Source organism: Chlamydomonas reinhardtii, chromosome 8 (assembly GCF_000002595.2).
Source record: "Chlamydomonas reinhardtii strain CC-503 cw92 mt+ chromosome 8, whole genome shotgun sequence".
Classification (NCBI taxonomy): Eukaryota; Viridiplantae; Chlorophyta; class Chlorophyceae; order Chlamydomonadales; family Chlamydomonadaceae; genus Chlamydomonas; species Chlamydomonas reinhardtii.
This window is the reverse complement of record NC_057011.1, coordinates 2,170,413-2,196,319: the sequence shown is the minus strand read 5'-3', so window position 1 is coordinate 2,196,319 and position 25,907 is coordinate 2,170,413. Positions and strand designations below refer to the sequence as shown.

General features: G+C 64.3%; 4 protein-coding genes across 4 annotated transcripts; 3 read left to right on the top strand and 1 right to left on the bottom strand.

Moving 5' to 3' along the window:
• Position 1: 1 nt before the first annotated feature.
• CHLRE_08g369650v5 (uncharacterized protein) lies at positions 2 to 12,993 on the bottom strand. Its single transcript, XM_043064999.1, has 17 exons — positions 12,795 to 12,993; positions 12,389 to 12,464; positions 10,932 to 11,806; positions 10,428 to 10,507; positions 9,857 to 10,049; positions 8,778 to 9,419; positions 8,354 to 8,404; positions 7,989 to 8,039; positions 5,893 to 7,434; positions 4,653 to 5,612; positions 4,226 to 4,326; positions 3,744 to 3,909; positions 3,385 to 3,449; positions 2,409 to 3,057; positions 1,870 to 1,995; positions 1,313 to 1,498; positions 2 to 909 (listed from the first exon to the last, which is right to left on the bottom strand). Exons 1-17 carry the CDS (start codon positions 12,876 to 12,878, stop codon positions 781 to 783), a joined length of 5,976 nt encoding a protein of 1,991 aa, XP_042922000.1. The 5' UTR covers positions 12,879 to 12,993; the 3' UTR covers positions 2 to 780.
• Positions 12,994 to 13,137: 144 nt separating this feature from the next.
• Positions 13,138 to 19,586, top strand: CHLRE_08g369600v5 (uncharacterized protein). Its single transcript, XM_043064998.1, has 12 exons — positions 13,138 to 13,468; positions 13,899 to 14,010; positions 14,422 to 14,547; positions 14,819 to 14,873; positions 15,110 to 15,492; positions 15,894 to 15,971; positions 16,180 to 16,221; positions 16,589 to 16,931; positions 17,101 to 17,210; positions 17,509 to 17,610; positions 18,005 to 18,134; positions 18,416 to 19,586. The coding sequence occupies exons 1-12, from the start codon at positions 13,272 to 13,274 to the stop codon at positions 18,820 to 18,822; spliced, it is 2,085 nt and encodes a 694-aa protein (XP_042921999.1). The 5' UTR covers positions 13,138 to 13,271; the 3' UTR covers positions 18,823 to 19,586.
• A 1,748-nt stretch (positions 19,587 to 21,334) lies between these two features.
• On the top strand, positions 21,335 to 23,292 carry CHLRE_08g369550v5 (uncharacterized protein). Its single transcript, XM_001696104.2, has 3 exons — positions 21,335 to 22,143; positions 22,310 to 22,534; positions 22,682 to 23,292. Exons 1-3 carry the CDS (start codon positions 22,081 to 22,083, stop codon positions 22,751 to 22,753), a joined length of 360 nt encoding a protein of 119 aa, XP_001696156.2. The 5' UTR covers positions 21,335 to 22,080; the 3' UTR covers positions 22,754 to 23,292.
• A 1,402-nt stretch (positions 23,293 to 24,694) lies between these two features.
• CHLRE_08g369500v5 (uncharacterized protein) lies at positions 24,695 to 25,630 on the top strand. Its single transcript, XM_043064997.1, has one exon. It carries the CDS (start codon positions 24,784 to 24,786, stop codon positions 25,237 to 25,239), a length of 456 nt encoding a protein of 151 aa, XP_042921998.1. The 5' UTR covers positions 24,695 to 24,783; the 3' UTR covers positions 25,240 to 25,630.
• The last annotated feature ends 277 nt before the right edge of the window (positions 25,631 to 25,907 follow it).

Here is a 25,907-nt window from a genome sequence, read left to right as displayed (position 1 = left end):
GGCCACTCACACGGTACACCCGCCGCAACCAGCTTGGCCCTGACTATGGCGGTTTGCGTCCTACCATCCAGGTTCAACTCCATGCATAGGAAAGCCGTACAAAGGGAATTGGCAGCCTGAATGGGTCGTTTACACCCGCCCACCCTCACCAGCGGACTCTCGCTGTCCAGCCCATTGGGGGCATCCGAGGCGCTGTCGAGCACTCGCCGCGTTCCCACGGACACGGAGCAACAATATGTTTGGTCTGCGCTATGACCTCCCGCGTGCGTCCAGCTCCAGTCACCGCACCCAAAGTAAGTCCGCTTTGGTGCCCTCCTATGCAGCTATGCTCGCCTCCACACCCCTACCGCCTTCTGTTGTCTGCGATATGGGTGGCCTTGACGGGTCCTGCTGCATTCCAGGCCCACCACCTCAACTCACAGTGCTGGCAAGCCTGCCGTGTCCTTTGCCCCCGTGCCTTACCCGAGCCTCCCCGGAGGTCCCACCCTCCCCTTCTTCTCCACCAAGTGCGCCTGCCAGCTGCAACCCTCTCATCGGCTGCTAACCCCCGCCATTGCATACCCCACATGCGGTTTACGTCACGAATGCCCAGCGCCCGTCCCGTCACCTTCAAGAGCACAAGCGCAAGTTCCCCTACTGTACTCATCCTCACGCCAAAGCTCGCTTGCGCAGCATCGCTCCGCCTCCACGATAGCCTCCACCCTAACTCTCCCCAGCCCTGCTGCCCGCCTGCGCTCCCGACTCAAAGCCCCTGCCTGCCTGCGCTCCTGGCTCATAGGCTCATAGCACGTTCCAGGCGTCGAAGCCCCACCACTGCAGGCGGTCCTGCACCTCGGGGCAGCCCACGGGCGCGGGCAGGCGCCAGAAGTAGTGGAAGTCCACCAGTCGCAGCGCGGCCAGCGGCGCGGCCTGGAGAGTGGGGAACGGGTGCGTGTGTGTGTGTGTGAGCGTGTGTGTATGTGTGTGTCTGCGCGTGTGTGCGGTGGAGAGCGGAGAAGAGCAACAAGACACAACGAGGCAAGAACGAATGTACTACGGTATGTATGGTACTGTAAGCTGGCGGCGGCGCATGCAGACGTGTGGTTGTGGCCGTGCCGGTCTGCCATTGCCCTGCCCACCACGCCACGCGCACATAACCTATATGTCGGCCGCCCCAACGCACATCCGTCCACTCTCACCGCTTCCCACCGCCCACCGCCCGCTTCCCACCGCCCACTGCCTGCTCCTCACCGCCCACCTCCCGCTTCCCACCGCCCACCGCCTGCTTCTCACCGCCCACCGCCCGCTTTCCAACGCCCACCCGCCCGCTCACCTCCGCCACCTGCAGCTGCCACTGCACCAGCTGGTGGGGCGGCACGGCCCAGTCCGGCAGCCACACGCTGCGCAGCCGGGAGCCGCCGCCGCCCCCGCCGCCGCCGCCCGCCGCCACCAGCCCCATCACGCCCTCGTGAAAGGCCAACGAGCGGTCCGCGTCAACCACCGCCACGCCGCCCCAGGCCTGTAGGGGGGTGGGGGTTACATTCATGACTACTTAAGAAGTGAAGGCGCAGCCAGCCACAGTGGGGGTTGGGGTCGACAGGGTGGGCGGATTGGGTCATGGCTCGCGATTAGGGAGGAGCTGAACAGGCGCGATGCTACGTGTGGTGATGTGGGGCGGTAGCGATGAGAAAACGCAAGTACGGTATGAGGTGGGGCCCGAGTTCTACGGTGAGAACCCTCCCCTTCCCCTTCCCTCGAATGTCCCTCCGTTCCCTGGTTCTGGGTCTTGGGGTTCTGGGAATGAAAAACACTACCTCCTCCCCTCCACTCCCTAGTTTGAACTGGTATACACAACCCTTCCCTTCCCATCCCCCCACCCCCCACACACACCTCGGCGTCCACCTCCACGTCCTCGAAGCGGCGCGGGTCCAGCATGAGGTGCCGCAGCTGCGTCAGCCCGTGCAGCTCCGGCAGCAGCCGGTGGTGGAAGCCGCCCAGACCCAGCGTGGTCAGGTCCTGTGCGTGTACGGCAGGTACGACACCGTGTACGGCAGGTGCGGTACCGGAACAGGGAGCAATGCGGCATGTGGTGCGATACGGCAGCAGCAAACACCAGGTCAAGCACCGACAGAGATTGCAATGGGAGGTGCAGGCAGACGTAGCAGGAGGTCTGGGACGACGCGCGCGGAAAGCGCATGCTCACTTTACGGTACACCGGCATCCGGGTAGGAGGTGAACTGCAAACACACTGCCGTACACAGCCGAAATCCAGCCCCCCCCCCCGCCACACCAGAATGCAAGCAACATCGGCATCCGGGTAGGAGGCGAACTCCACTACACTACCGTACACAAAACCCCAAATCCCACACCCCCGCTCGCTACACTTCTCTGTACCAATCCTTGCAAGCCCCGCCACACCCTCTCCTCACCTTGAGCCCCCGCAGGCTCTGCAGCAGGCAGGCTGGCAAGTCCTCGTGCTTGCTCACGTGCCGGACCACCAGCGTCTGCAGCGCCGGCAGCGCGCCCACCAGCGCCGCCGGCCCCGCGCCGCCCACGTTGCAGTCCGCCAACCACACGTGCACTAGGCTGGGCGCCACCAGCGGCGGCGCCACCAGCGGCGGCGCCACCAGCGGCGGCGGCGCAAGACCCGGTGCTGCTGCAGATGATGCTGTAGGTGGTGGTGGAGCTGCTGCTGGTGCTGCGTGTGCTGTGGTTGCTGATGCTGTGCGTGATGCGGCTGTGGCTGCTGTGGACGGTGCGGCGGAGTCCGACGGCCCCTCAGCCACGGCCATGTCTACGTCCCCATCACCCAGCTCCCCACCCGCCTTCGAACACGCCGGCGCCGCGGCACTGCTAGTGGACGGCCCCGGCCCCGACAGCCCCGCCGCCACCACCGTCGCCGTCGCGCCGCCGTTGCTGCTACCCGAAACAGCGCCGCCGCCGCCGCCGCCGCGGCTGCTACCCGCACCGGCGGCACCAGCCGCGGCCGGTGGTGTGGAGGCCGTGTCGGCGGCAGCAGCATTGGGCGGCTCACCAGCGATGATGTTGACGCGGTTCAGACACAGGCTCTTGAGCGACCTGTTCAATGCAAACGCGAATTTGGTGTATGTCGATTATGAATGCGACATCACAAGACGGGGCAGTCCGACCAAGCAAGGGTCGATTATGGGCGCACGTTTCCATCATGGCCGCTTTTCGGCCTGTGCGTGGGCCATGCAATTGGGCCAACCTGGCTTAACAAATATCACTTGACGGTCTCATCACCTTCTTTCCACCTCTGCGGCGACATTACGGTAATCTTGTTGCGCTGACTTTCCACATACGGCCTGCACCACGTGCCGTACCCACACGCAGCAACCAACCCAGTTCCCCCAGTCCCCGCACCCTCTTCGCCCCCGGCCCCACCTTGGTAGCTCCCCCAGGTAAATGACGTGACCGCTGTTCTCGGGCAGTGGCGCCGCAAACTGGACCTGTGTGTGTGTGTGTGTGTGTGTGTGCGTGTGTGTGTGTGTGTGTTTGTGCATGTGTGTGTGTGTGTGTGCGCGCGCGCTTTTGTGTCCTTGCGTGTGTGCGTGCGTGTGCGCATGGGCATTGAAGAGCACACGCGCAGGGCAAAGCACGTGACACCCTCCAGCAAACCTGCCCCAATGCCCATGCGCACACCATGGGAATGCCGAATTCAAGCCCCCGCTCCCCTAAGCCCCCCCCGCCCCCCCCCCACACACACCCGCCCCACACCCCTATCCCTCCTCCGACACACACACCTGCGAGTCGCTGCTGGTGCGATTGGCCACGGTGAGGGAGCGCAGGTCTGTGAAGGCAGTGAAGGCCAGGTGCTCGCGGCCCGCCAGCATCAGGCCGTCCATGTTCCAGGACAGCAGGTGCAGAGAGCGCAGACCGGGCGCCAGGGGCTCCAGCGCGCGGACCAGGCTGGGGTGGGGTGGTTGAGGGTGGTGGTGTATGTGTGGGTGGGTGGGTGTGTGGGTGTGGGTGTGGGTGTGGGGGGGGGGGGTTCAAGGAGGGAGGGAGAGCATGATTGGTTGAAGAAGTGGTAAGGAGGGGGGTTGTAAATGCCAGCCCAAGCTAGCAAGTGGGTGGGTGGGCTGGAAGGAGGGATGAGTGCTACCGCAGGCGAAATGAATTGAGAGGCGGTAGTCTCCGCCGTCCAACCACACCAGACCACACCAGACCACACCAGGTATCTACCGCCATACACACACCACAGAACACGCACACGCGCACTCACTCCTGCGTGATGAAGCAGGTGGAGCTCTCGGGCCCAAACTCCACCAGCAGCTGCTTCATGCGGCCCGACGTCACAGCCAGCGCCTCGAGCTGGGTCTGGGCCTGAGCGTGTTATTGACGAGCACAAGGATAACAAAGCGCAAAGACAGTGTGAGCGTAGTGAGGCAAAGAAAACACGGTGTCCGGCGTGCCGTGGAGGCAAAAGCGAACATGGTTTCAGGCGTGTGCGCCCCCAGCAAGGCATGGGCTGCTTCAGGTCAAGGGTGTTGCTGAGCAGGCGGGTGTTAACCAGGCCGTGTGGGGGAGACACGTGCCAGACGCCAAACACATACCGCTGGCCAGCCCCAACAACCACCCACCTTGCTTCCCACAACGCCCATGTTTGCAAAAAGGACAAACAAACCAAGGACAACCCGCCTGTCACTCACCAGCGCCGTCGCCCGCACCGCCTGTCGCAGCAGCGCCGTCTCCGAGGGCGGCGCCGGAGCCGCACCCCCCGCGGCCGCGCCGCCACCACCACCGCCACCACCACCGCCACCACCACCGCCGCCACCACCACCGCCGCCACCACCACCGCCGCCACCGCCGCCGTCAGCATCCGCTCCAACCGCGGCGTTGACGTGATCCGCCAGCAGTGCGGCGAGGTCCACCGCCGCGTCCAGGTCTTCATCCAGCGCCACATTGTCCAAGATGTCATCTTCTCCTGCATCTCCATCGCCGTTGTTGCCATTGTTGTTGTGGCTGTGCGCTGCTGCCGCATAGTCCAGTTGCCCGCCGTCGGCGTCCATGGCATCCCCGCCGCGGTGCGCGAGCCCATGCGCCCCTCCTGCACCTGCTGCGCCGCCGCCGCCTGCTGCGCCGCCGCCTGCTGCTGCGCCGCCGCCTGCTGCGCCGCCTGCTGCGCCACCCGCTGCGCCGTCCGCTGCTTCGAACTTTGCCCTCACTGCGCTCACCATTTCTCTGAGAGCCTCGATCTCTGCCAGACTCATGTCTCCGCTGCGCCCGGCCGCCGCGCTCCCCGAAGCGCCGCCGCCGCCGCCGCTGTGTCCCACAGCAGCCGCGGGCGCGGCCGCTCGCATCGCCGCGGGCTCGTACAGGTCGTCATCAATATCATTATCATTGCCATTGGCATTGGGATTTGTGCTATGCATGCCGCTCCCGCCCTCCCCAGAGCCCCCGGCGCCGGCGCCCTTCCCCTTGCCTGTAGGCGCGCCCGCCGCTGCTGCAAGACCCGCCGCGCCATCCGCCATCTCCTGAGCTGCCGGCGTCGCCGCCGCCGCTGCCGCCGCCGCCGCCGCCGCCGCCGCAGGTTCCGACGGCCCCGGCCCTGCCGCCGAGGGCCCTCCCGCCGCTGACTGCGTTGCAGCCGGCTTCCAGTGACGCCCACCCTGCAAGTCAAGATAGGTACACATCGTTAGTGGTATGCCACGCACCTCACAACAGTACCCTGAATCCTGGCTAGCGCAACCTACGGTGCGGTGACAAATTGACGCTCTGCAGCCGGCTCGCCGCAATTCCGCGTCGTTTCGGCTTCCGGTTTTAACGCACGCCGCAGCCTGCACGCTAGCAGTTAGCGTCAGCGGGTCCGGCTCAACTACCACCACCACCACCACCACCACCACTACCTCCGCCACCACCAACACTATCACCAGCATCGTGCGCACTCACCCGCAACCACGCCACCATCGCGGCTAGCGGACCGGCGGGGTTCTCAAGCAGCGCTGCCACACGACCCATGCGCTCAAGCAGTACCGCCTGCGCCACCGCCCCCAGCGACGCCAGCTCCGACTCCAGGTACGGAGACAGCGCCGCCGTCAAAGCCGGCGCCGGCGCCGCCGAACCCGAAGGGCCATCGAGGCCCTCCTGCTGCTGCAGCTGATGATGATGCTTGCGCGGATCGGCGTACTCCGCCATGCGCAGCATGTGTGTCACAGCCGACTCCAGCTCCTCCGCCTCCTGCTGCAGAACCGCCAACGGCCCCAGCCCCACCCGCCGCAGCCGCAGCTTGGCCGCCGCGCCGTCCGCCACATCCCCATCCGCTGCCTGCCCCCCGCCGGACGCATCAGCACCCGCAGCACCACCAGCACCCGCAGCACCCACAGCGCCGCCACCATCAGCAGCACCAGCACCATCAGCATCGCCAGCAGCAGCGCCAGCACCAGCACCAGCACCACCACCATCAGCAGCACCAGCACCATCAGCAGCGCCAGCAGCAGCGCCAGCACCAGCACCAGTACCAGTACCAGCACCAACACCAGCGCCAACAGCACCTGCCGCGTCACCGCCGCCGCCCGCCACAGCCGCATCCGTGCTGGGGGTCCCCTGGACGCGGCGCGCCTCCAGCCCCCAACCCGGTCCCATGAGCGCCAAGGCTCTGCTGCCGCTGTCGCTGCCGCCAGCTGCCGCCGCTTCCGCGTCCAACCCCGTGCGTACAATATGCTGCAGCACCCCGATCACCGTCATGGCAGCAGCAGCCGTCGACCGGAATGTGCTTCCGACATGGGCGGCATTGGAGTCTGCAACGGTGCCAGAGCCTGCCTGCTGCTGCTGCTGCTGCTGCTGCTGCTGCTGCTGCTGCGTGCCCACGGCAACGGTGTTTACTCTCCCCAACGCGTCCGCTTGCGCCCGTGCGGCCTCCGCAGCCTCCGCCACGGCCCTCACAATGACGCGCACGTGCTCCTCCAACTCTGTCGCCAACGCATCCCCCCAGCTGGCAGCGATCTGCGCCTGCTGCGGCTGCTGCGCCGGGGGTTGCTGCCCCAGCCCCTGTGCCTGCCCTTGCCCTTGCGCCTGCCCCTGCCCCTGCCCCTGCGCCTGAGGCTGAGGCTGCTGCGGTGCTGGCCCTTGCCCCTGCCCTTGCCCCTGCCCCTGCCCTTGCCCCTGCCCTTGCCCCTGCCCTTGCCCCTGCCCCTGCCCCTGCCCTTGCCCCTGCCCTTGCCCCTGCCCCTGCCCTTGCCCTTGCGCCTGCACCTGCGCCTGCGCCTGCGCCTGCACCTGCGCCTGGTGCGCCTGCGCCTGCGCCTGGTGCGCCTGCACCTGCGCCTGGTGCGCCTGCGCCTGCGCCTGTATCTGCTGCAGCGCCTGCGCCTGCGCCTGCATCTGCGCGGGCAGGAGCAGCAGCCCCTGCAGCACGTGCGGCTGGGGCGGCGGCGGCGGCGGCGCGGCTGGCGGCTCCGGAACTGCGACCCAGGCGTTGAACAGCATCAACTCCTGCATAGCCGGGGGGGGGTTGTAAATACCAGCCCAAACTAAACCAAGGAAGTGGAAGGGGGGGCGAGTCGCCAATCATGGTTCATCAAGTGAAGTCGTAGCCAGGGGGGTTGCGAAGATGGTCGCCATTCATGCGACGGGGGGGGTGCAGGGATGTTTGGAGAAGCGGTACAGGATGCACTGAAGACTGCAGACGAAGTCGTTACCACATGAGGACACACACACACACACACACACACACACATGGGGGGGGGGTGTACGTTCATGATATGCTAAGGCCAAGTAAAGCTGTAACCGGGGGGGGGGGGGGCGTGGGTCACCGGTGCGCGGCGTGCGGCGTGGCTTCGCAAGGCGTAAATGACACACATGAACTCTTTGAAGATTATACGAGCAGCGCACGCGGTTTGAGTAATGCGCGGCCTAGTGCGTGTCCCACTACAGTCGTGCCACCACAATCGTGCCACCACATACGTGCCACTACGGTTGTGCCGTACACACGGTACGGCAGGGTCACACGGACGCACGTGGCACGGTACGGCACTGCACGCGCGCACCTGCAGTGCGGGCAGGGCGGTGATGGCCGCCAGCAGCTCGGGGCGCAGCTCCTGAGGGGCGAGCGGAAGGTGGTGGGCAGGTGGTGTGAGTGCTAGACGTGCTCAAGGGGGTCCTTGAGTAACTGCGCGTTACGGTACTAGAAGCGGTTGTACTTAGTTCCCCCGACGGGTCGCCGCGAAGCGCTGCATCTACGGACAGGGTCGTACAAAACCCACAAACCAATATGTCCACATCGCTGCCTTCGGAGGGCCTTCCACAGCTGCGCACCCGCCCTCAGCCCCGCTGCCCGCCCGCGAAACCCGGGCCCACGATACCCCCCCCCCCCCGCCAGCCCCCCAAGCCGAGCCCCCCCCTCCTCTCCCACCATGCAGAAAAGCTTCATGCGCGACAGCTGTGAGCCCGCCTGCGCCATGGCCTGTGGGGGCGGGAGGATGGAAACGACGGGGAGGGAGAGGGCAGGGCGTGTGAGGAACTGAGCGGGTTGCCGGCTCGAGTGGGGCCCACACACACGTAAGCGCGTCAACCAACATCGAGAAGTCCTGGTTGACTAGGCCCAAGCAGGCAGCGCGCGCACACAACCTCAAACGAATCGAGCCTAAAACGGAACAACTCATACATACACCTTGCATCCTCCCACCAGCGCCCACCCGAACCCCAGCCATCCCAGCCCCATCCCCCTCCTCATCGCTGTACTGCATTGGGTTTGGTTTGGGGCTGGTATCTTCAACCCCACCTCATTTTTGCCCCACACAAACCCGACACGCCACGGCACGGCCTCCGGCACCCACCATGAGCCCCGCCTCCAGCTCGCGCTGCCCCGCGCCGAACTCGCCCACGCTGGACAGGGACAGGTAGTTGAGCGCCGGCAGCAGCACGTCCAGCCGCCGCAGGATGCGGTGCAGCGCCGGCGAGGTGGTGAGCGACAGGTACTGCAGCGCGTAGGGCGCAGGGCCGGCCCAGGAGGGCAGCAGCGGGCCGCCGCCAGCAGTGGCGGCGGAGGCGGAGGCGCCGGCGGGTGGGGTGGAGGCGGCGGCGAGGGGGAGCGGGAGGGCGGCGGCGCCGCGCCCGCGCAGCTGCTGCGTGGGCGTGCCGGGCTGGGCCTGGGCATGCGCGTGCGCGTGCGCGTGCGCATGCCCGCCGTCCGCGCCGGCGGCAGGAAGCGCGTCTGCGGCGCCAGCGGCGCCGGCCGCTGCCCCAGCCGCCGCCCCGCCCAGCGCTTGGCCTTGATGCCCCGGCAGCTGCACTGCTGCTGCTGCTGCTGCTGCTGCTGCTACTACTGCTGCTGGTGGCGGCGGCGGCGGCGGCGGCGGGTCGGGTCCGGCGCCGTCCAGTAAGGGCGGCCCGTCGCCCACCCACGGCCCCGTGAGCGCGTCCCCCTCGTAGCTCAGCACCAGGCGGGTCAGCTCCGGCAGCCGCATTAGCTGAGTGAGCTGTGTGGGAGATGAAAGAAGTAAAGGGTAAGGGGTTGTGGCAGGGCTCAAGGCAGTGGGAACAAGGTGTGGTGTGGTGCGGTGCGGTGTGGTGGGGTACGGTACAGAAGATGCAGGTACGGCGCAATTCGCCGCGAAGGGCGCTAGGACACACGGGCGAGAAGGCTGCGGCAATGCTGGGGAACACACACGCGCCGCGGATGCAGACCAACAGAATCCGCCGGCTGCTCCATGCTCTCCCTCCCACCCACTGTCATCCCCACTGTCATCAAGCCGTATTCCCAAACACCTGCAAAGCGCCCCCCCGCCCGCCACGCGCCCACCTTCCCGCAGTCGCAAACCCGCAGTCGCAACCCCGCAGCCGTAACCCCGCCGCAGCAACCTCACAGCCGCAACCCCGCAGCCGCAACCCCGCCCCCGCACCCCCGCCGCCTCACCTCCTCCCAGCCCGCGCCCTCCGCGTCAAAGTACAGCGACAGCGACCGCAGGCTGCTGACGGCGCCCAGCGCGGCCGCCGACCCCGGGTCCAGCAGGAAGGCGTTCAGGTCCAGGCAGCGCAGCCGCGCGCCGGCCTGCTGCAGCGCGCTGATGAGGCGCGGCGTCTGGGGGCACGTCCACACCACCTCCTGCCTGTGGGGGTAAAGGGCGGTGCGGGGGGTTTACCTTCATGATTGTTTAAGAAGTGAGGGGGTGTGGAGGGCGTGTGTGTGGGCTGCGGGTGCGGGGTGAGTGTGGAGTGGGTGGGTGTGGGTGGGGTTACGTGGGCGCAACCCAAGGACGACGTCTGTGCGGCTAGTAAGATGGATCCCAGTCTGTGTGTAGTGGCAGCGGCGGCGGCGGCGGTGGGACTGTTCGCACCGGCGCTTCGGCCCCGCCTGGAGCCGCCATCCCTCCCCTCCACCTCCCTCTACCTCCCTCAACCTCCCTCAACCTCCCTCAACCTCCCTCAACCTCCCTCCAACTCCCTCCAACTCCCACCCACCCGCCCGCACCGGCCCGCATCCGCACCTGCCGAACAGCCACCTCAGCGTGAGCTCCTGCAGCCGCGTGAGGCCGCTGAGCGACAGGAGCCCGCGGCCAAACGCCCACTGCACGCGCACACGCACACATGCATGCATGTTAGTGACAGGCATGCGGGGAAGGCGCGAGGCACACACGTGACACACACACACGCACATGATGCGGACGGAACACGGGCGTTATCAGGCCGGGCAGGAGGGCTAGCGGGGCAGTCACCGTCCATTACAGTCTGCACGGCAACGACCAGCCTCTCCCCCTCACGCTGCCGCTTGCAGCACTACCAACCCCGGGCTCTGCCGAAGCCTGGAAGGTGAGGGGGCTCGACCCAACCACCGCCTCCCTCTCCTCCCTGCCCTCTTCGCGTCCTCCAATCCCCCAACCCTAACCGCAACCGCCCCGTTCTTTTGCATTGGGTTCGGTTTATTTTGGGCTGGTATCTACAGCACCAACCGCCCCCGCCCCCCCCCCCCCGAAACCCCCATAGGCCCCCACCTGCGCGCTGGGGTCCAGCCCTGGCGCGCCCAGTCCCCACAGCTTCAGTGTGACCAGCTGCGTGAGGCCCGCCAGGCCCGACAGCGACAGCGGGTAGTCCCACGCGATGGAGTCGTACACGTGCAGCCGCGTCACGGAGCCGGGCAGCGCCACGTGGTAGTTGTGTTGGTGGTTGTGGCGGTTGCTGTTGTACGGCTGCTGCTGCTGCTGCTGCAGGTGGGGCGGTGGCGGCGTCCCGCCGCCACCGCCTGCGGCAGGGCCAGGCGGCGGTGGCGGCAGGTGGGGCAGGTGGGGCAGGGGCGCGGGTGGGGCGGGCGGCTGTGCGGCCACCACGGTCTGCAGCGCCGCCGCCTCCAGGGCTGGGTGGTGCAGGGCGTTGCGGTGCAGGGCCAGGGCGGTGGCGCAGGAGAAGCGCTGCAGCAGGTGCGGCAGCAGCGGCAGGCGCGTGCCAGCGGGCAGGCGGGCCGGCGGCTGGGACTGGCACAGCAGCGGCTGCAGCGCCGGCACATCGGCACCTGCCGCGCCCATCTCAGCTTCTGCTACTGCTGCTGCTGCTGCTGCTACTGCTGCTGCTGTTGCCACTGCTGCCCTTACCGCTGCTGTTGCTACTCCTGCGCCTGGCCCACCGTTTACGTCAGCCGGGGCCGCTGCTGCCGCAGCCCCTGTAGCTCCCGCCGATCCCGAGGGCCCAGCCTGCCCCGACAGCAGCAGCTGCTGCTGCAGCCGCGCCTGCTGCTGCGCCTGCTGCTGCGCCTGCTGCTGCCGCAGGAGCTGCAGGTAGCTGCGCGCCAGCTCCAGCCGGGGAGCGCCCGGCGGCCCCGCCGGCAGCAGCGCGTCAGACACCAGCGGCACGTGCAGCATGGAGCACAGGGGCACTGCGGGAAAGTGGAGCGCGTGTGAGGATGGAGGAGCGGAAAGGATATGAGATGGGCACACCAGTGATAACTTATCGCTGAGGCAGATGGTGGCGCCATGGCCGTCGCGCGCTGCTGATAGATTTTGCGTGAGCATAGCGAGTAGTCGGAAACCAAGGTTGGAGGATGCTCGGCGGGCCCCGAGGGGGCGCATGCGTGTGTGCTTGTGCCGTGGTGACTGTGGCCGGTGGAGTAGCGATGTGCTGGTTTGCGCTCGCTGCTTTGCGAGTTTCCGTCTGTCAGTCCTGATCGTCCCTGGCTGCGCTCTGTCTTTGCGCGGCCGCACGGCGGTTCGGGCTCGCCCTCCCGACCCCGCACGGAGCTCCCAGTCCCTCTCGCTTGCAGGTGCCCCTCCTCCTTACATACGGCGATGGATCTGCCGCCCACACACTGGAACACGACGCAGTGCATGGAAGCTAATGTCGACTATGGTATGCAACTTGCCTTCCAGCTCGCAACCCTTGCCCTCCCTAGCTCGATCCCTTCGCTGAAGCCCCGTGGCCAACGCCGCTGTCCCAAGCCCCTTGCTAACCGCCGCCGCACCTGCAGCGGTGCGGAACGCCTTGCAGACCGCGGCGAAGCAGACGGTTTGTGAAGGCAGCACATGCCGGGCGATCTCCTGTGTGTACGCGTGGGCATGTGCATGTGTGTTGGGGGACCCGCACGAGCGGCGGCACGTTGGGCATGCATTTGCAAACCCGGGTTTGTGCGCTGACCCTCAATATGCCCGCATGTCGGACACCCAGCCACACAGAGCAATCACGTCGAATGGTGCCATAGTTGAACCCCAACAGTGTGTTCACGGACGACGGCGTGTCGATGTGCAGTGGGGTGCGTTGGCGGCAGGTGGCATAGCAGGGAGCGCACAAGGGGCGGCACCAGTGCTCAGGCACCAATTGCAGGCCTTCATGCATGAAGTTGTACAGTCCGCATTCCTATATGGACTCACAGTGAGCAGCTCGACCGGGAGCGACGGCCAATCTGGGCTTCGCGGCTTAATTGGTGTGCCCCCGGGCTCATGGCTTGGCGGCATGATGGAATATGTCAATACAGAGGTTATGGAAAGATGTGCATATCAGAAAGCGCGGCGTGGATGCGGTTCGAAACCAAGCTGAAAACCATGCAGGCCTGTCTATGATGTGAATATGTAAATAAACGTACGCAAGCAGCATATATATTATGACTTGCCGGTACCAACCAGGTCTGCGGTTCTGATTGCCCTCATTGCCGGCACGCACAGCAGATGTGTCTGCCCTCAACAATAGCATGCAGTCACAAGCAAATGCGTGCTTGATAAACCCAAGCATTTGCTACTTGCGTATTCAACCAAGACTCAATTCACGACACGCGTTTACCTTATGAAGCTGCGACGCGAAATTCCCTGAGCTAGCAGTCTTAAGATACTGCTGGCTATTATACTGATAACATGCAGCACAGGGTGAGCCCAGCGTGTGCCGGGGAGCGTCAATTGGTGGGCCCGCGGTTGGCGCCGAGCCCCGCACGATGGATTAGCAGCGCACACGCGCGCCGGCTACGCCTGGGCTCTGCGTCGGGTTCAAATGCGGCTGCCGGAGAGCCACCAAGCCCCGCTCACCAGGGTCATCCAGGCTCCGAGAGCGTCAGGTGCGTTTCAGCGCGCAGCACATCGCTAAGGTCTTTGTCACGGAAAGCGTCTGCGCGTACTCAATTGGCGTCTGCATGTTGTGCTCCAAGGGAAGCCACGCAGGCATTTGCATCAGGGGCTACTGATGGGCTGGGGCGTGTGTCAGCGGCTGGGGTGCTGACACGCTGACAGGCAGTGTACCGCGCTGCGCCGTATGTGCCACTATTCCCACAGCCCAACCCTGACGCCACAGTCGCTTCTACGGCGTGCCTGCGGCATGTATTCCTGCTGCGGGCTTTATGATTACCATAGGGCAACCGGGGCATACTCGTTCAGCTGGGGCACTCTGCCCCACTCCTGCCGTCGTTGCGTTCTCTCTGCCCCACAACCCATCCCTGACATCACATTATTAGTACCTATTCATGACTGTTCCCCGCTTTCTCCCACCAGGCGTGCACCCCTTCCCGCGTCAGCGGCAGGGACCGCAAAGCCGCACCAGCCCCACTCGCCATATCCGGACTTGGCGGCTCTGGATGCTGAGATCATCTCCATCGCATTGCCGGTGGGGCCGGGCAGTGGGCACAGGGGTGTGGGCAGAGCTGGTCAGGGGGCAGCGGTGTGGGCAGGGCAGGGCAGGTTAGGGGGCACGGGTGTGGGCAGCGCAGGGCAGGGGGCAGCGGTGTGGGCAGGGCAGGCGGCAGGGGTGTGGGCAGGGCACGGGCGCTTGCATGTCCTCCTGTCGGGCCAAGCATCCAGCGAGTCGGCGGGGCGTGGAATGCACCCGTGCCTCGCCTTGCGAGGTGCAAGGAGCCACAGCCTGACACATCAGCCCACGACTGCGCCGCACATATCTTCCTTCTGCCCCGCGCCGTCCTGCCCGAACCAACCAACCATTCAAACAAGGAACCGACCATTCAAACAAGGAAGCAGCCAACCAACCAGCCATGTTGTTGTGAATGTGGCCTCCCTTTAGATGCTGGCCACGCTGGCTGCCGACCCCATTGCCGGCCTGGTGGACAGCGCCTACATGGGGCGGGCGGGGGCGGCGCAGCTGGCGGCGGTGGGGGTGGCGCTCAGCGTATTCAACACCTGCACCAAGGTGGGCGGGAGTGTGTGCGTATGTGTGCGTGTCGTGCCGATGTGGGCTGATGGGTGCGGTCTATAGGTGCTGGTGCGATGGTGGCAAGGTTGCTTCGGGGGATCCCGCTGCCTGCTATCGAGGTTGGGATGCCTCCTTGTTGTTGGTTGTGTCGGGGTGATTGTCGTGTTGGTTGTGTCGGATGGACTGCACGCCATCCGTGTGAAGCATGACGTACCCACATCACAGGCGCAACGTTTCCCCTCCGGGTCCCCGCTGTGCTGGTGCGCAGGTGCTCAACGTGCCGCTCCTGGCTGTGACCACCAGCAGTGTTGCAAAGGCCACAGGTGGGCTACGCGCGGCAGCAAGGGTGCACTGAAGCTTGGAGAGACGCGTATGACTTTCAGGGGGAGTTGGTGCTGCTGGCTGGGTGGCGATGGGTAAAAAGGGTTCTGATGTGGAGTGGTGGTCGTGTGGTGGTGTATGGTGGTGCGCACTGTTCAGGCGGGAAGGCGTTCGTGCAGCCACAAGGATATGCATGCATGCGTGAGTGTTACCTTGCCGTGGATCCACACGTGCGCAGGAGAGGCGAAGCGCGCAGCTGAGGCGGCCGCAGAGGCCGCGGCGACCGCGGCAGCGGAGGTGGCGGCGGCGGCGGCTCAAACCGGAACACGCCCCGCAGCGGCCGCAGCTACAGCTACAGCCGCTGCAGCCGCAGCGGTCGGAGGCGGCAGCCAACCCGCCGTACAAACGGTGACTGTGGAGCCAACTGCCGCCGCCGTGCCGGCTGCTACTGCCGCGGCGGCGGCGGCGGCTGCAGCCGCCGAGGCGGCTGGGGACGCTCAGGCACGGGCGGCGACGTCGTGCCTGTGGCTGGCGGCGGGGCTGGGCGTGGTACAGGCGGTGGCGCTGCTGTCGGGGGCGCACTGGCTGGTGGGCACGTGGGGCGTGTCAGCCGCCTCCAAGGTGGGAGCATCCGTGTGGCATGGGTGGGGCACTGGCGAGGGGCCGGTGCAGGCAATAGTGTATTCTGGGTATGTGTTTGGAAAAGCACAAGGGGAGGGGTATTGGTGAGCGCGAGGGAAGCTGTGTTGGGCAAGCCGCCGCAACGGCGCGCGCCGGGTCCGAGCAGAGACATCCCTTCACATGAGTAGGCGCGTGGTGTGTGCCCCCGTTAAACATCACTGGAGTGTGTGGAGGCGTGCCCCCGAAACCACACTGCATGCGGCCAATAAAGTTCGTAAATCGTAATGCGCCACCACCACCACCACCACCACCACCACCACCACCACCACTACCATCACCACCACCACCACCACCACCACCACCACCACCACCACCACCACCACCACCACTACCCTCCTCAGGTGTACGAGCCTGCGTTGGCCTTTGTGACGGTGCGGGCGGCCGGCGCGCCCATCACTATCCTCATGCTCACGCTGCAGGTGCGTGTACACGCGTTCGTGTGCGTTTGCGAGTCCATGAACGTGCGAGCATAGCTGCTGCCGTGCCGTCCTGCATTGACGTGGGCATGTGTTGTGTTGCAGAATTACTGGCTTTTGCGCACAGCTGCCCCTTTTCCGCGAGAACTGACTGGCGTCCTGTTCCCGGTTTCTGTGTGTTCTTCGGCCTGGCGAACCGGCGGACGTACAGGGTGTGTACCGCGGGCTCCAGGACACGCGCACGCCCTTCCAGGCAAGCATTGCCGCGGCGCGCCGACCCGCCGCCGGCAGCCGTGTGTGTGTTCGTGTTCTTGTGCGTGCGTGTCAGTACGGCGCCGTGTGCTGCACCGCATGTGTGTCGCATGCAACAGCACACCCTAGATCGTTACGCCGCTGCAGTTGGGTGGCATAAATGTTCAGGTTTCGTGCTGACCCAGAGCTCAGGATTAGGAAGGTGGTGTGTACTGCTCATACACCATGCACTGCGTTGCGTCATGCACCAACCTACCGGTATCAAACATGAGCGCCGTGATACTTTCGAATACGGTCCAAACCGCTTCATGCCCTTGCTACATGTACGGTATGCATCAATTCACTCTGTAAACACATGCACCGCGCAGGCCACTCTGGTGTCCAACGCACTCAACATTGCGTTGGCGCCCATCCTCATCTTCGGGGCGAACTGGGGCGCGGCGGGCGCGGCGGCGGCGACCGTGGCGGCGCAGGCGGTGCCGGTGGTGCTCATGACGAGGGAGCTGCTCAAGAGCCGCAAGCTGCGGCCCTTCGGCTTCCCTGCGACGCCCCCCGCCGCCGGGGTGGGGCTCGGGGCCGGCGGCAGTCACGGGGCGGTGGACAGCGCGGACACGGGTGCGGCTATGGCGGCAGGCGGTGAAGGTGGTGGTGCAATCGGGCGTGGGCCATTGGCGGCTCTGGCGGGCATGATGCCCCTTTTCAAGCCCACAGGTGGGTGCGACAGGCACGTCAAAGCACGAACCTTGTATAATACTTGGAGAGCGGCCCTGCGGGCTGAGGGCGAGCTGAAGTCTTGGGGCCAGCGCACGTCCTCTCCTGCGTACACGCCAGCACCCACACGAACGCACACGCAACCACACACCCACACACGGCACCGCAGGCTACCTGGTCCTGCGCAGCGCCTCCGTCACCGCCACCTACGCCGTGGCGACCAGCCTGGTGGCGAGGGCGGGCGCAGCCGTCACAGCCAGCCACCAGATCGCCTTCCAGGTGGGTCGCTGGTCTGGTCTGGTGTGGGTCTGGTTCAGCGCGGGGTGTGATATAGTCTGGGAATGATCTGGGCGGGTCACGGCATGGAAGTTAGGTAGTAAGTTTGGCGAACCGCGTGGTGGATGGCACGGCGGCTTACTTCCGCGCGTCCGCCTGTCCTCTTCCGTGCTCTTGCTTTGTATCCTTTTCCCAACTTGTTTCCTCCCTTGTCCTTCTCCGCAACGCGCGCATCCCGCACAACGCCGCACCATGCCGAACGCCACCGCGCCACATCGCGTGCCGCACCGCGCTGCCGCAGCTGTGGCTGGCGTGCGGGCTGCTGGCGGACGCGCTGGCGGTGGCGGCGCAGTCGCTCATGGCGCGGGACATAGGCGCCGGCAGTGCGGCGGGGGCGCGGCAGGTGAGCGGGCGGTGAGGGACACGCGGAGCGGTGTGTGGTGGGGTTGTGGCGGGGGTCTGGCGGGTATGATACGGAGGCGGACGTGTGCCGATTTTGCTTGATGAGGGGTCTGGCGGGCATGTAGCGGAGGCGGACGTGTGCCGACTTTGCTTGGTAAGGGGTCTTGCCGGTACTGGATTGGTAGACGCAGGATAGGGCTTCAGAAATGCGGAGTGCTTGGTGAGCGTGGCGCGCTGCACCATGACCTCTACAGCATCTATCTGTTGCCATGCCAAAGCAGCCCGTACTACTTCGGTACTTGCCATCACCCTGCGTGCCAAACCCCCACGGTGCCAGTCAGACCTGCTCATCATGCGTGTTTGTGTGTGGCCCTGCTGGCTCGTGTTGGTTGCAGGTGGCGGGTCGTGTGGGCGGCCTCAGCGTTGGGCTGGGCCTGGCGCTTGCGGGCCTGATGGCGCTGGCGGGGCGGCTGGGTCTGCCGGCGGCCTTCAGCTCCGAGCCCGAGGTGCTGCGGCTGGTGTCCAGTTGAGTGCGTGGGGCTCTGCTTCATTGCCATTGGTTTCAATAGATTGGGTTGCTTAAAGGTGGATTGGGTCTGGTTTGAGTGCTGGTTGAGGGGCCATTCCCTTCTGCTTGGCATCGCCGGACTTCCTTGCAGGCGACCGTGCTGGCACGTGCGGGTTTTGAGGGTGCGAGTGGACATTCCCGAGTGCGTTGTCGCGGCAAGTCTGTGCACAACACAGCTACTTGAAAGCAATGGTTGCCCCCTCACCGGACCCCTCTCTTACCTTCCCACGCCCCGCAGACCTGTTTCCGCTGCTGGCGCTGTCCCAGCCCATCACCGTGCTCGCAATGGCGTGGGATGGAGTGTTGTACGGCGCCGGCGGTTTCCGTTACGCTGCCATTTCAATGGCGCTGGCGGCGGCGCCTGCGATTGCCGTAATGTACGGCGGCGGCGGCGCCGTACACGAGGTGTCACGGCTGCTGGCAGGCGGCGGTTGGCAGGCAGCGGCGGGCGGCAGCGCCGCCGCCGCCACGGTGGGTACGGCAGCGGCTGCGCTGTCTGGTGAGGACCAGCTGGGTGCGGTCTGGGCTGGTCTGGGCGTACTGATGCTGATGCGGTGGTTGACCATCTGGGTGCCGTACAAGCTGCAGGCGGGGCCGTTTGCCAAGCTGAAAGGCGAGGACAGAAGGCCCGCTGCTGAGCATTGAGGCGCGGGTGTGCGTGCAAGTGCATGAGTGTGGATGGCGAGAGGGGAGGGCGAGTGATTCTTAATTAAACATAGTCATTGTTTTGAAGCTTGTTGGTCTTGGGAGGAGTGCATGGCGCGAACGACGGGCGTTAAGCTGCAGGATGAAGCAACCCCAGTCAAGTTTGCGTAGTAGCACGGCAGTCAACCTGCATCTAATGTCAGTCGCGCAGCGTGTGCAGTGTGTGGCGGGTCTGCCTAGTCCAACAAGATACTGGTTCCACATGTACTGGTAAATGGGAAGAAACCCACATTAGCTCTGTTATTGGCTGAGTTGCCATAATTGCCAGCATCATTACGAGAAGGGACTGCAAAGGACTGCAGAGAAGGTGCGTAAGGTGCCGACTTGATGTACGGTAGTGAGGAGTGTGTACGCAGTACAGTAAAAATAACGGCATGGATTCTGCCTGCACGCACCTGATGCTAGCTAGCTAGTGATGCTAGTGATGCTAGTGATGCCGTCACGCGGCGTCGACAAGTTTGTGCTCAGTCAGGCGTGCGAAGTAGGAGACAAGTGTGCGTGTCCATGCATACGGTACATGATGCGGCTGGGCCGCATTGGTCGGCTCCATCATACCAAACATATGACTTGCCGTAACGCTGTAACTGTCTGCTTAGCAGCGATCTTGCCAGGCGCATATGGGAGGGCTTGCTACTTCTCCGCGAAGGGAAGGTGCGTGCGCAACGCCGCCACCCCATCTAACTTTCATGTAACGTTGTGGCCCGGTCGGCACCAGAGGGCCAGTCCCGGTTCTTGCAGATTGCAAGGGGTACTGATGCTAGCGCCTGCAAGATGGCGGCGCCGTTATGTGATTGTTGGTGGCTGTACGTGCGTACGTACGTACTGGGTGGGCGGGCTGGCGCACACAGCAATAGCTGGGATCCAGGGCACGCGTGCACATGTCCGGCAGGACCCATCAAAGGAGACATGGTCTGTTATCAAACGCGCCACCCTGTCGATGAACTGCCGTCGCAGCGGCGTTGGTCAGGAAAACCCAAACGGCGATATGGGTCAGCCCGCGGGCCCAGCCAGCATCGCACGCACGTACAGCCGCTCTGCCGCTGCCCTGCAGTGCCTCTGGTGTCAACTGCCGGGCTGAGGATCGGCAGTGGTTTGGGGTTGCCACCGCTTGCGCAATATCTTTCACAAGCACTACTTGGTCAGCTGCCGCTTTGGGTCGGCGGCATTACGGATATCGTATGGACGGCGGCGGTGGGTGCGTGGTCGGTGCGGGGTTTGCAGTGGCGTGGGACTTTGGGTGCTAGTGCGTGTGGACTACGTGCGCGGGCACGCACGCGCGCCGTGCTGGAGATGGTGAGCAGGGTCCGAAGGCAAGTGGCAGGGTTTTGGTGTAAGGCTCTGACATGGTGTGTAAGCGCAGCGGCGCAGATTGCCTCCCGCGGTGCCACGCAAGACACGCATCCAACCGGAACGCAGTTCACACAACCCGCCTGCATTTCACCAGCAGCTCCTAGCCGTCCGGTTTTCCTCACTTCCCAAGTGGCAACCGACGACCTACTCACCGTTCCCGTTGCCGGTGGTTGCCAGTGAATGACACGTGCCGGCAGCGGTGCATGACTCCCGCGTGCCATCAGCAGGATCCGGACCCCCGCGCCCTCTAACAAATGCAATCCACTCCCATGCGCTCTCACGCACCATCCAGGCCGGTGCGTGTCGTCAACCCGCCCTGGCGTTTCACAATCTTTCACGCCCTGCTGCTAGGCAATCAGGCCCACCTATTGATTGGCATCCCGTCTGCGGCTGCGGCCATGGACAAGGGGGCGGGTGGATGGCAATGGAAGACGTCATGCCACCGGTGCATGCGCGCTTGCCGCCGCCGGGCTGCGACAGGCGGAATTACTCCGGCGCCCCTATCTACCGGCGCCGTGCCCCCACATCTTACTTTGCAGCATTCAACATGGCCGCCTCTTCAGTTCCTGCCCTCCCCTGGTCACGACCCACGCATGGGCCCGCTGTCATCCTATCATCAGACCCGCCCAGCCTTTTCGTTCTACGCCAGATTCACACATAGTACACCAGCAGTTCACAAGCACGGCCAGCAAATGTAACTACAGTTTGCTTTGACAGCTTTGATCTGAGCTGGGCTTTTCTTCCCGCCGAAACACACCAACGCAACTTTGCGCTTTAAGCGGCCCGGAGTGCCGCGCCAGGGCCGCGCTGCCCTTTCCGACTGGACCTACCCACGCACAGCATCCTATGTTTCACCAGCAAGGCCTGCAGCGCGCTGGACCGCCCGCGCCGGAGCCCAGCCCGCGTCAGCCGAGTCATTTTCAGCGGCAGCGCGCGCTCTTGGCGATGCTCTCGAGAGGTGAGCTATTTGGTAAGAGACTGCTTGGTGCAGCAGCGTACTGCCGCATGCGTTGGGTTGGCCGTTCGGACAGAAGTTTCCGAGACGGGCGCGGACCTGCGTCTTCCTAGGCCCCTACCTCTCGCTTAAGTGCAAGAAGACTAGGGTACGCTGCCAGGTGGATAGCAAGATACGGGTGTGCGTGGGCACCTGCAAGCAAGACGGGAATGCAAGCAAAGGCCCAAAGTTTGCCTGCGCAAATGCCTGGTCTTTGCGCATGCAGACACATTCTAATTAGGGCTATATGCTTGGCCACACGGGCGTGGCAAAGAGGGAGGGCCTTTCCTGGCGCGCTGTAACCGAAGCGCGCCCTCAACTTCTTCCCGGCTGCTGGTATTGCTAGCAAACAAATGATATGTTGTTTGCTTTGCAACACAATGCAGGTGTTTCTGGGGCAGTCAACGCGGAGGTGGTTGGGTTGACCCGCTGACCGTTTTGGCACACCTGAGCCGAGATTGACTGCGAACCGGCTCAGCCTGGCCATGCCGTACGGGGCCCCGTAGCGCAGGCCCCGGGACCCTGCCGCCATAAAAGCCGGGCGCGCCAGCTCACTAGTATAATCATACAGCTCTCCAGCCAGCCACTACTCAGCCGGTTAGCCTTCGTAGCCTCTTACAGCCCTCGAGCACACAGCCTCTTTCTTGCTACTTCTTGCTACTTCTTGTCGCGACCCAGTTCGCTCTTCAGACCTCCTAGCTCCCTGACCACCGCACTAGCTAAGCACCACTCGCTTGTGCCCAGTGCGACTCCGAGTTGCCCGCCCGTGTCCGTTCACGCCGCGTACCAGCTCTCCGTCAGCTCGCGCTCCTACACACGTCCTTTTAAGTCTTTTTCCCTAGCTACTCGTGAGAATGTGCCTCCCGATCCTAATGAAGTCTCTGGAGCACGCTAAGCAGCGCGCCAAGCAGCAGCAGGTGAGGGGTCATTATAATGGGCGGGCTGGGTGGGTGGCATGCACACGGTGTGCCGGGTGCGTGGGCACGACCGCCCCGCCCCTCGCTCGCATTTGCCAGCCGCACTCATTGCATTCCCCGCTTATGAACACCTTTCTAACACATTCCCTTTCTCCCAATCGGGCAGGTTGTCGACTGCGGCCTGCGGAACAGGCCCGCTCCGTCCGGCGAAGAGAACCCTGTGTTCCTCGTGCAGCTGTGCGCGCTGCTGTGCACGGCGCCCGCCGGTGGGGTGAAGCCCTACCGGCCCGAGTCCCGCTTCATGCGTGGCGCGCCCAAGACGGCGGATGCGGAGGGCGGCGTTGTGGACCCCCTCTTCCTTGAAGAGCTGCGCCGTACCCTTCTCCGCAAGGTGGGTCCTTTCGTTGCCACCGGCAGACTGACCTGGGGATCGATGGTGCCAACTACCTTGGGTGCCTTCCGTCCTTACAACGAAGTGTGCCGCTTTTCCGACGACCCCAAACTGACGGTGGAACTCTTTTCGCGCTGCGCTTCACAGGCTGACAAGCCCGCAACCGCAACAGCAAGGCCCGCCACCATCCCCGTAAAGGTGCTGGTCACCGTCTTCTGATGACGCTCCTCCGCCATCTTGCCTAGCTAGCTAACTAGTTAGCCGGGACCTCGGCTCTGGACAAGAGCAATGCTCGCTTTAGCTGTAGCACTTACTTGCTTGGGGTCATGCCAATACCGCTGACACACGCGGAGGGCAAGTGCAAAGGGTGTGTAGCTAGGCCATGACCAGCAGGCCGTGACCAGGCGTTTACGTATGTGTCTTTGTTTCAATCGTGATGCCTGTCTCGTGTGGCTGTATGTTGCTTAGGTAGAGACATATGTGGCAGTTGTAGATGTTGCTTGGGGGCCACCATGGGCCTTCTTGAGGACGAAGTAGGAGGTGGGACACGGCCACACGGGGCGGGTCGTTGGCCAGGGCCCATGTTGACCAAGTAGGCCGGACCAGGAACCCTGCTGCTGGCGAGAAGCTAAGAACTGGCTAAGACCTCAATGGTTGAACTGAAATTCTGAAACCCACATCATGCCCCGATGGGCAAGGAGCACTGTGCAAGATGTTCCGGGGAAACCCGGTGATTCCAATTGTAACACAAGGGAGTGCAAACTGCTGTTCGCCCACCCTTTGCCCCACGTATGTCACCCGCCTCGCGGTTGGCCATTCCACACGGTACTAAATAGCACACGGTATAACGGTCAAGCCAAATCAACGCTTAGGTGTGGGGTCTGGGTGCGGGATGCGGGGTCTGGGGTGCGGGGTGCGGAATCATTGCGCAGTCACCGTGTACTTACTGTGGGCAATACTGGGTGTGTGATGGGACAGGGTTTAGGCAGGTTGGCGAGGTCCCGTAGGGTGCAGCTGACGCCCATACCCCAAGCAGACAGCAAACAGTTTGCAGCGACAGAGCAGAAGTGCATGGCTGGTCGAACGCTGGAGTTACTGTACCGACAAGTTGCTGGCTGGCTGGAAGTTTGGTCACCGCGCACTTACTGTGGGCAATACTGCGTATGCGTGGTTCCGGTTGGACTCGGCTGCTGGCGTGGCAACAGCTGGGAGGCCGCCGGCGGGTAGTACAGGGTGTACTCAGGACCAGCGCCCAGCAGTAGTAGCAACCGCAGGGATTCAGCAGGGCAGCCCACGCACAGTTAGTTGCGACGAAGGAGCAGCGAACCACGAGCCAGACTTGTACGGAGGGTCTGGCAAGCGGGCTGAGAGGGCCCCATGAAGTAGTGCTCCAATCCACCCGACGACCCCTCCTGTCAGGCTACCTTGAGACGTGAGTGCCCATGGCAGTGCCCATAATGCGACACGGCCTACACCCGCCCCATCCCGCCATCCGCCGGCACGAGGAGCCGAGGACAGCGAAACGGCGGCTTGGAAGCCGTAGCACCCAGCAGGCACACTTTCATGTCTTGACATCCTCTTCGTGGCATGGTTCAGCCACGGCACAAGAACGGTTTAACATGTGCTTCTTTTGGCCCTGCGACTGTGGTGTACTGCGCGTGGACCGTAGGGCTGCATCCGGTATGACACGTTCATGAAACCCGGGGACCTACCCCCAGAGGGAGGCCACCCCTGTAACCCCTGCCTGCTGGAGAAAAGTGGGTGCCGTTTGCCTGTACCCCACCTGTTATTTATTGCTTATCTGGACCGCTTTCCAGCCATCGGCCGACTCCCCCGCCCACATTACTTGAGGGGTTGACCCAAGGGCTGACCCCTGGCCGCGTCTGCTTATCTCAATGTCCCCGGACAGCGCGCCGCTCCCCTATGCCCGCACTCTGCTCTTCCACTCACCCACACTAGACGCGAGTCCTCCACCTTCCCGGGTGCCAGATGAGGCAGTATGACGGTATGTGGGCATCGTCCGCAGAGTTGCACCCCTAGACGTCGATGAATGCCCAAGAAGGCGATCGGCGAGGATCGGCGTGACACGCGTGTCGCAGCATGGTGCGCACGCAATCGTTGTTTATGTCAACATGCTGGTCAGTGCATATAGAATTCATATAACTAATTTACCGCCAACACAAGCCCTGACGTGCTCTTGCCGCGCAACTCGCTCAGTCCAGCTCAGTCGCTCTTAAGCCGGATGGGGAATGTTTTTCTTTTTGGCAAGTTACCTGCCCAAGGTCGAGGTTCTTAGGGCGCTAGCCGCTGCCTGCGAGCGCTGCGGCGTGAGCTCGCTGAAGGAGAAGCGCGTGGACCAGGTCCTGTCGCTCTTCCTGCTGCCCGTGTACCGACGTCTGGGGACGCCCTTTGTGGAGTGCGACAACTGCGGCTGGACCTCGGAGCTGATCTCGGAGCAACAGGAGGGGCGGCGACAGCTTGCGGAGGGAGCTAGGCGAAGCCCCGGAGTAGCAGCCCAGCCGCAAGCGCATCCACTGCGGCCGGGGGCCCCGGACAAGGCGCCCAGGCCCTTCCCACAGTCCGCCACGACGGCGCCGCCCACCCCGCCGCCGCACGCTGCTTACGGCAGCGCCTGTGCTCGGTGCCATGGCCCTGTCTCACCCGAGTTTGTGTTCTGCCCTTCCTGTGGCTTGCGGCTGAAATGAAGAGCTATGGGCGTGGTGCAGCAGAAGAGGCAGGGGCGTGATGCAGCAGGAGATAGGCAGGATTAGCACCAGGGGCCACATGTTGGGAATTGATTGCTGGGTTTTGCGCGTGAACGAGTCACATGAACGGCTTACGGCGCAGTGAGGAGGGGGCAACTTTGTAACTTGGCAGAGACAGTTCGTCGTGCCGGGTAATGCTGGTTGCAGGACGGAGCGACAGCTTTTTCTTAAAGCGAAGTCATGGGTGGTGCTGCGGGGCATGATGTTGAGGAGATGAATTTGACATTACAGAGACGGGACAGTCCGAATGGTTCATTTACAGTGTGCGCTGGCCCCTCAGGATACTGCCACCCGGCTTCCTGGTAAGCGCATCCAATGTTACGCACGATCATGGCCATCCAAGCCACAACCCGGCACTCCGCCAGAGCCCCACACTTGCGTAAAACTCAGCCCCTGGCCACTCATCTTCGCGGAAGTGCACTCGGGCACTCCCTCCCCCCGCACGGGATGCCAGCATCGCACGGTAGTGTAGGCACCAGCATATAAGCACGGGCGGTGTTCCTACGCCAAAGGGAGGGGCCACGGGGGTTTCGGGGGGCGCTCGCCCCCCCCCCCATACAGGAGGGTGCTCGCGCGCGAACGGACGGCGAAGCGGTCAGGTGTGCGCG

What these genes read in the sequence shown, in the direction of transcription:
- CHLRE_08g369650v5 (XM_043064999.1), bottom strand. Translation starts at nt 12,878, where the DNA reads ATGCCGCCAAGCCATGAGCCCGGGGGCACACCAATTAAGCCGCGAAGC. An exon ending in AGGGCGCGGGCTGGGAGGAG is followed by an intron (nt 9,420 to 9,856) that starts GTGAGGCGGCGG and finishes TCTCCCACACAG; the next exon opens with CTCACTCAGCTAATGCGGCT. An exon ending in GCATGAAGCTTTTCTGCATG is followed by an intron (nt 8,040 to 8,353) that starts GTGGGAGAGGAG and finishes CTCGCCCCTCAG; the next exon opens with GAGCTGCGCCCCGAGCTGCT.
- CHLRE_08g369600v5 (XM_043064998.1), top strand. Translation starts at nt 13,272, where the DNA reads ATGCAGCACAGGGTGAGCCCAGCGTGTGCCGGGGAGCGTCAATTGGTG. An exon ending in TATTCAACACCTGCACCAAG is followed by an intron (nt 14,548 to 14,818) that starts GTGGGCGGGAGT and finishes GCTGGTGCGCAG; the next exon opens with GTGCTCAACGTGCCGCTCCT. An exon ending in GCCCCTTTTCAAGCCCACAG is followed by an intron (nt 16,932 to 17,100) that starts GTGGGTGCGACA and finishes ACGGCACCGCAG; the next exon opens with GCTACCTGGTCCTGCGCAGC.
- CHLRE_08g369550v5 (XM_001696104.2), top strand. Translation starts at nt 22,081, where the DNA reads ATGTGCCTCCCGATCCTAATGAAGTCTCTGGAGCACGCTAAGCAGCGC. An exon ending in AGCGCGCCAAGCAGCAGCAG is followed by an intron (nt 22,144 to 22,309) that starts GTGAGGGGTCAT and finishes CCAATCGGGCAG; the next exon opens with GTTGTCGACTGCGGCCTGCG. An exon ending in GCCGTACCCTTCTCCGCAAG is followed by an intron (nt 22,535 to 22,681) that starts GTGGGTCCTTTC and finishes TGCGCTTCACAG; the next exon opens with GCTGACAAGCCCGCAACCGC.
- CHLRE_08g369500v5 (XM_043064997.1), top strand. Translation starts at nt 24,784, where the DNA reads ATGTTTTTCTTTTTGGCAAGTTACCTGCCCAAGGTCGAGGTTCTTAGG.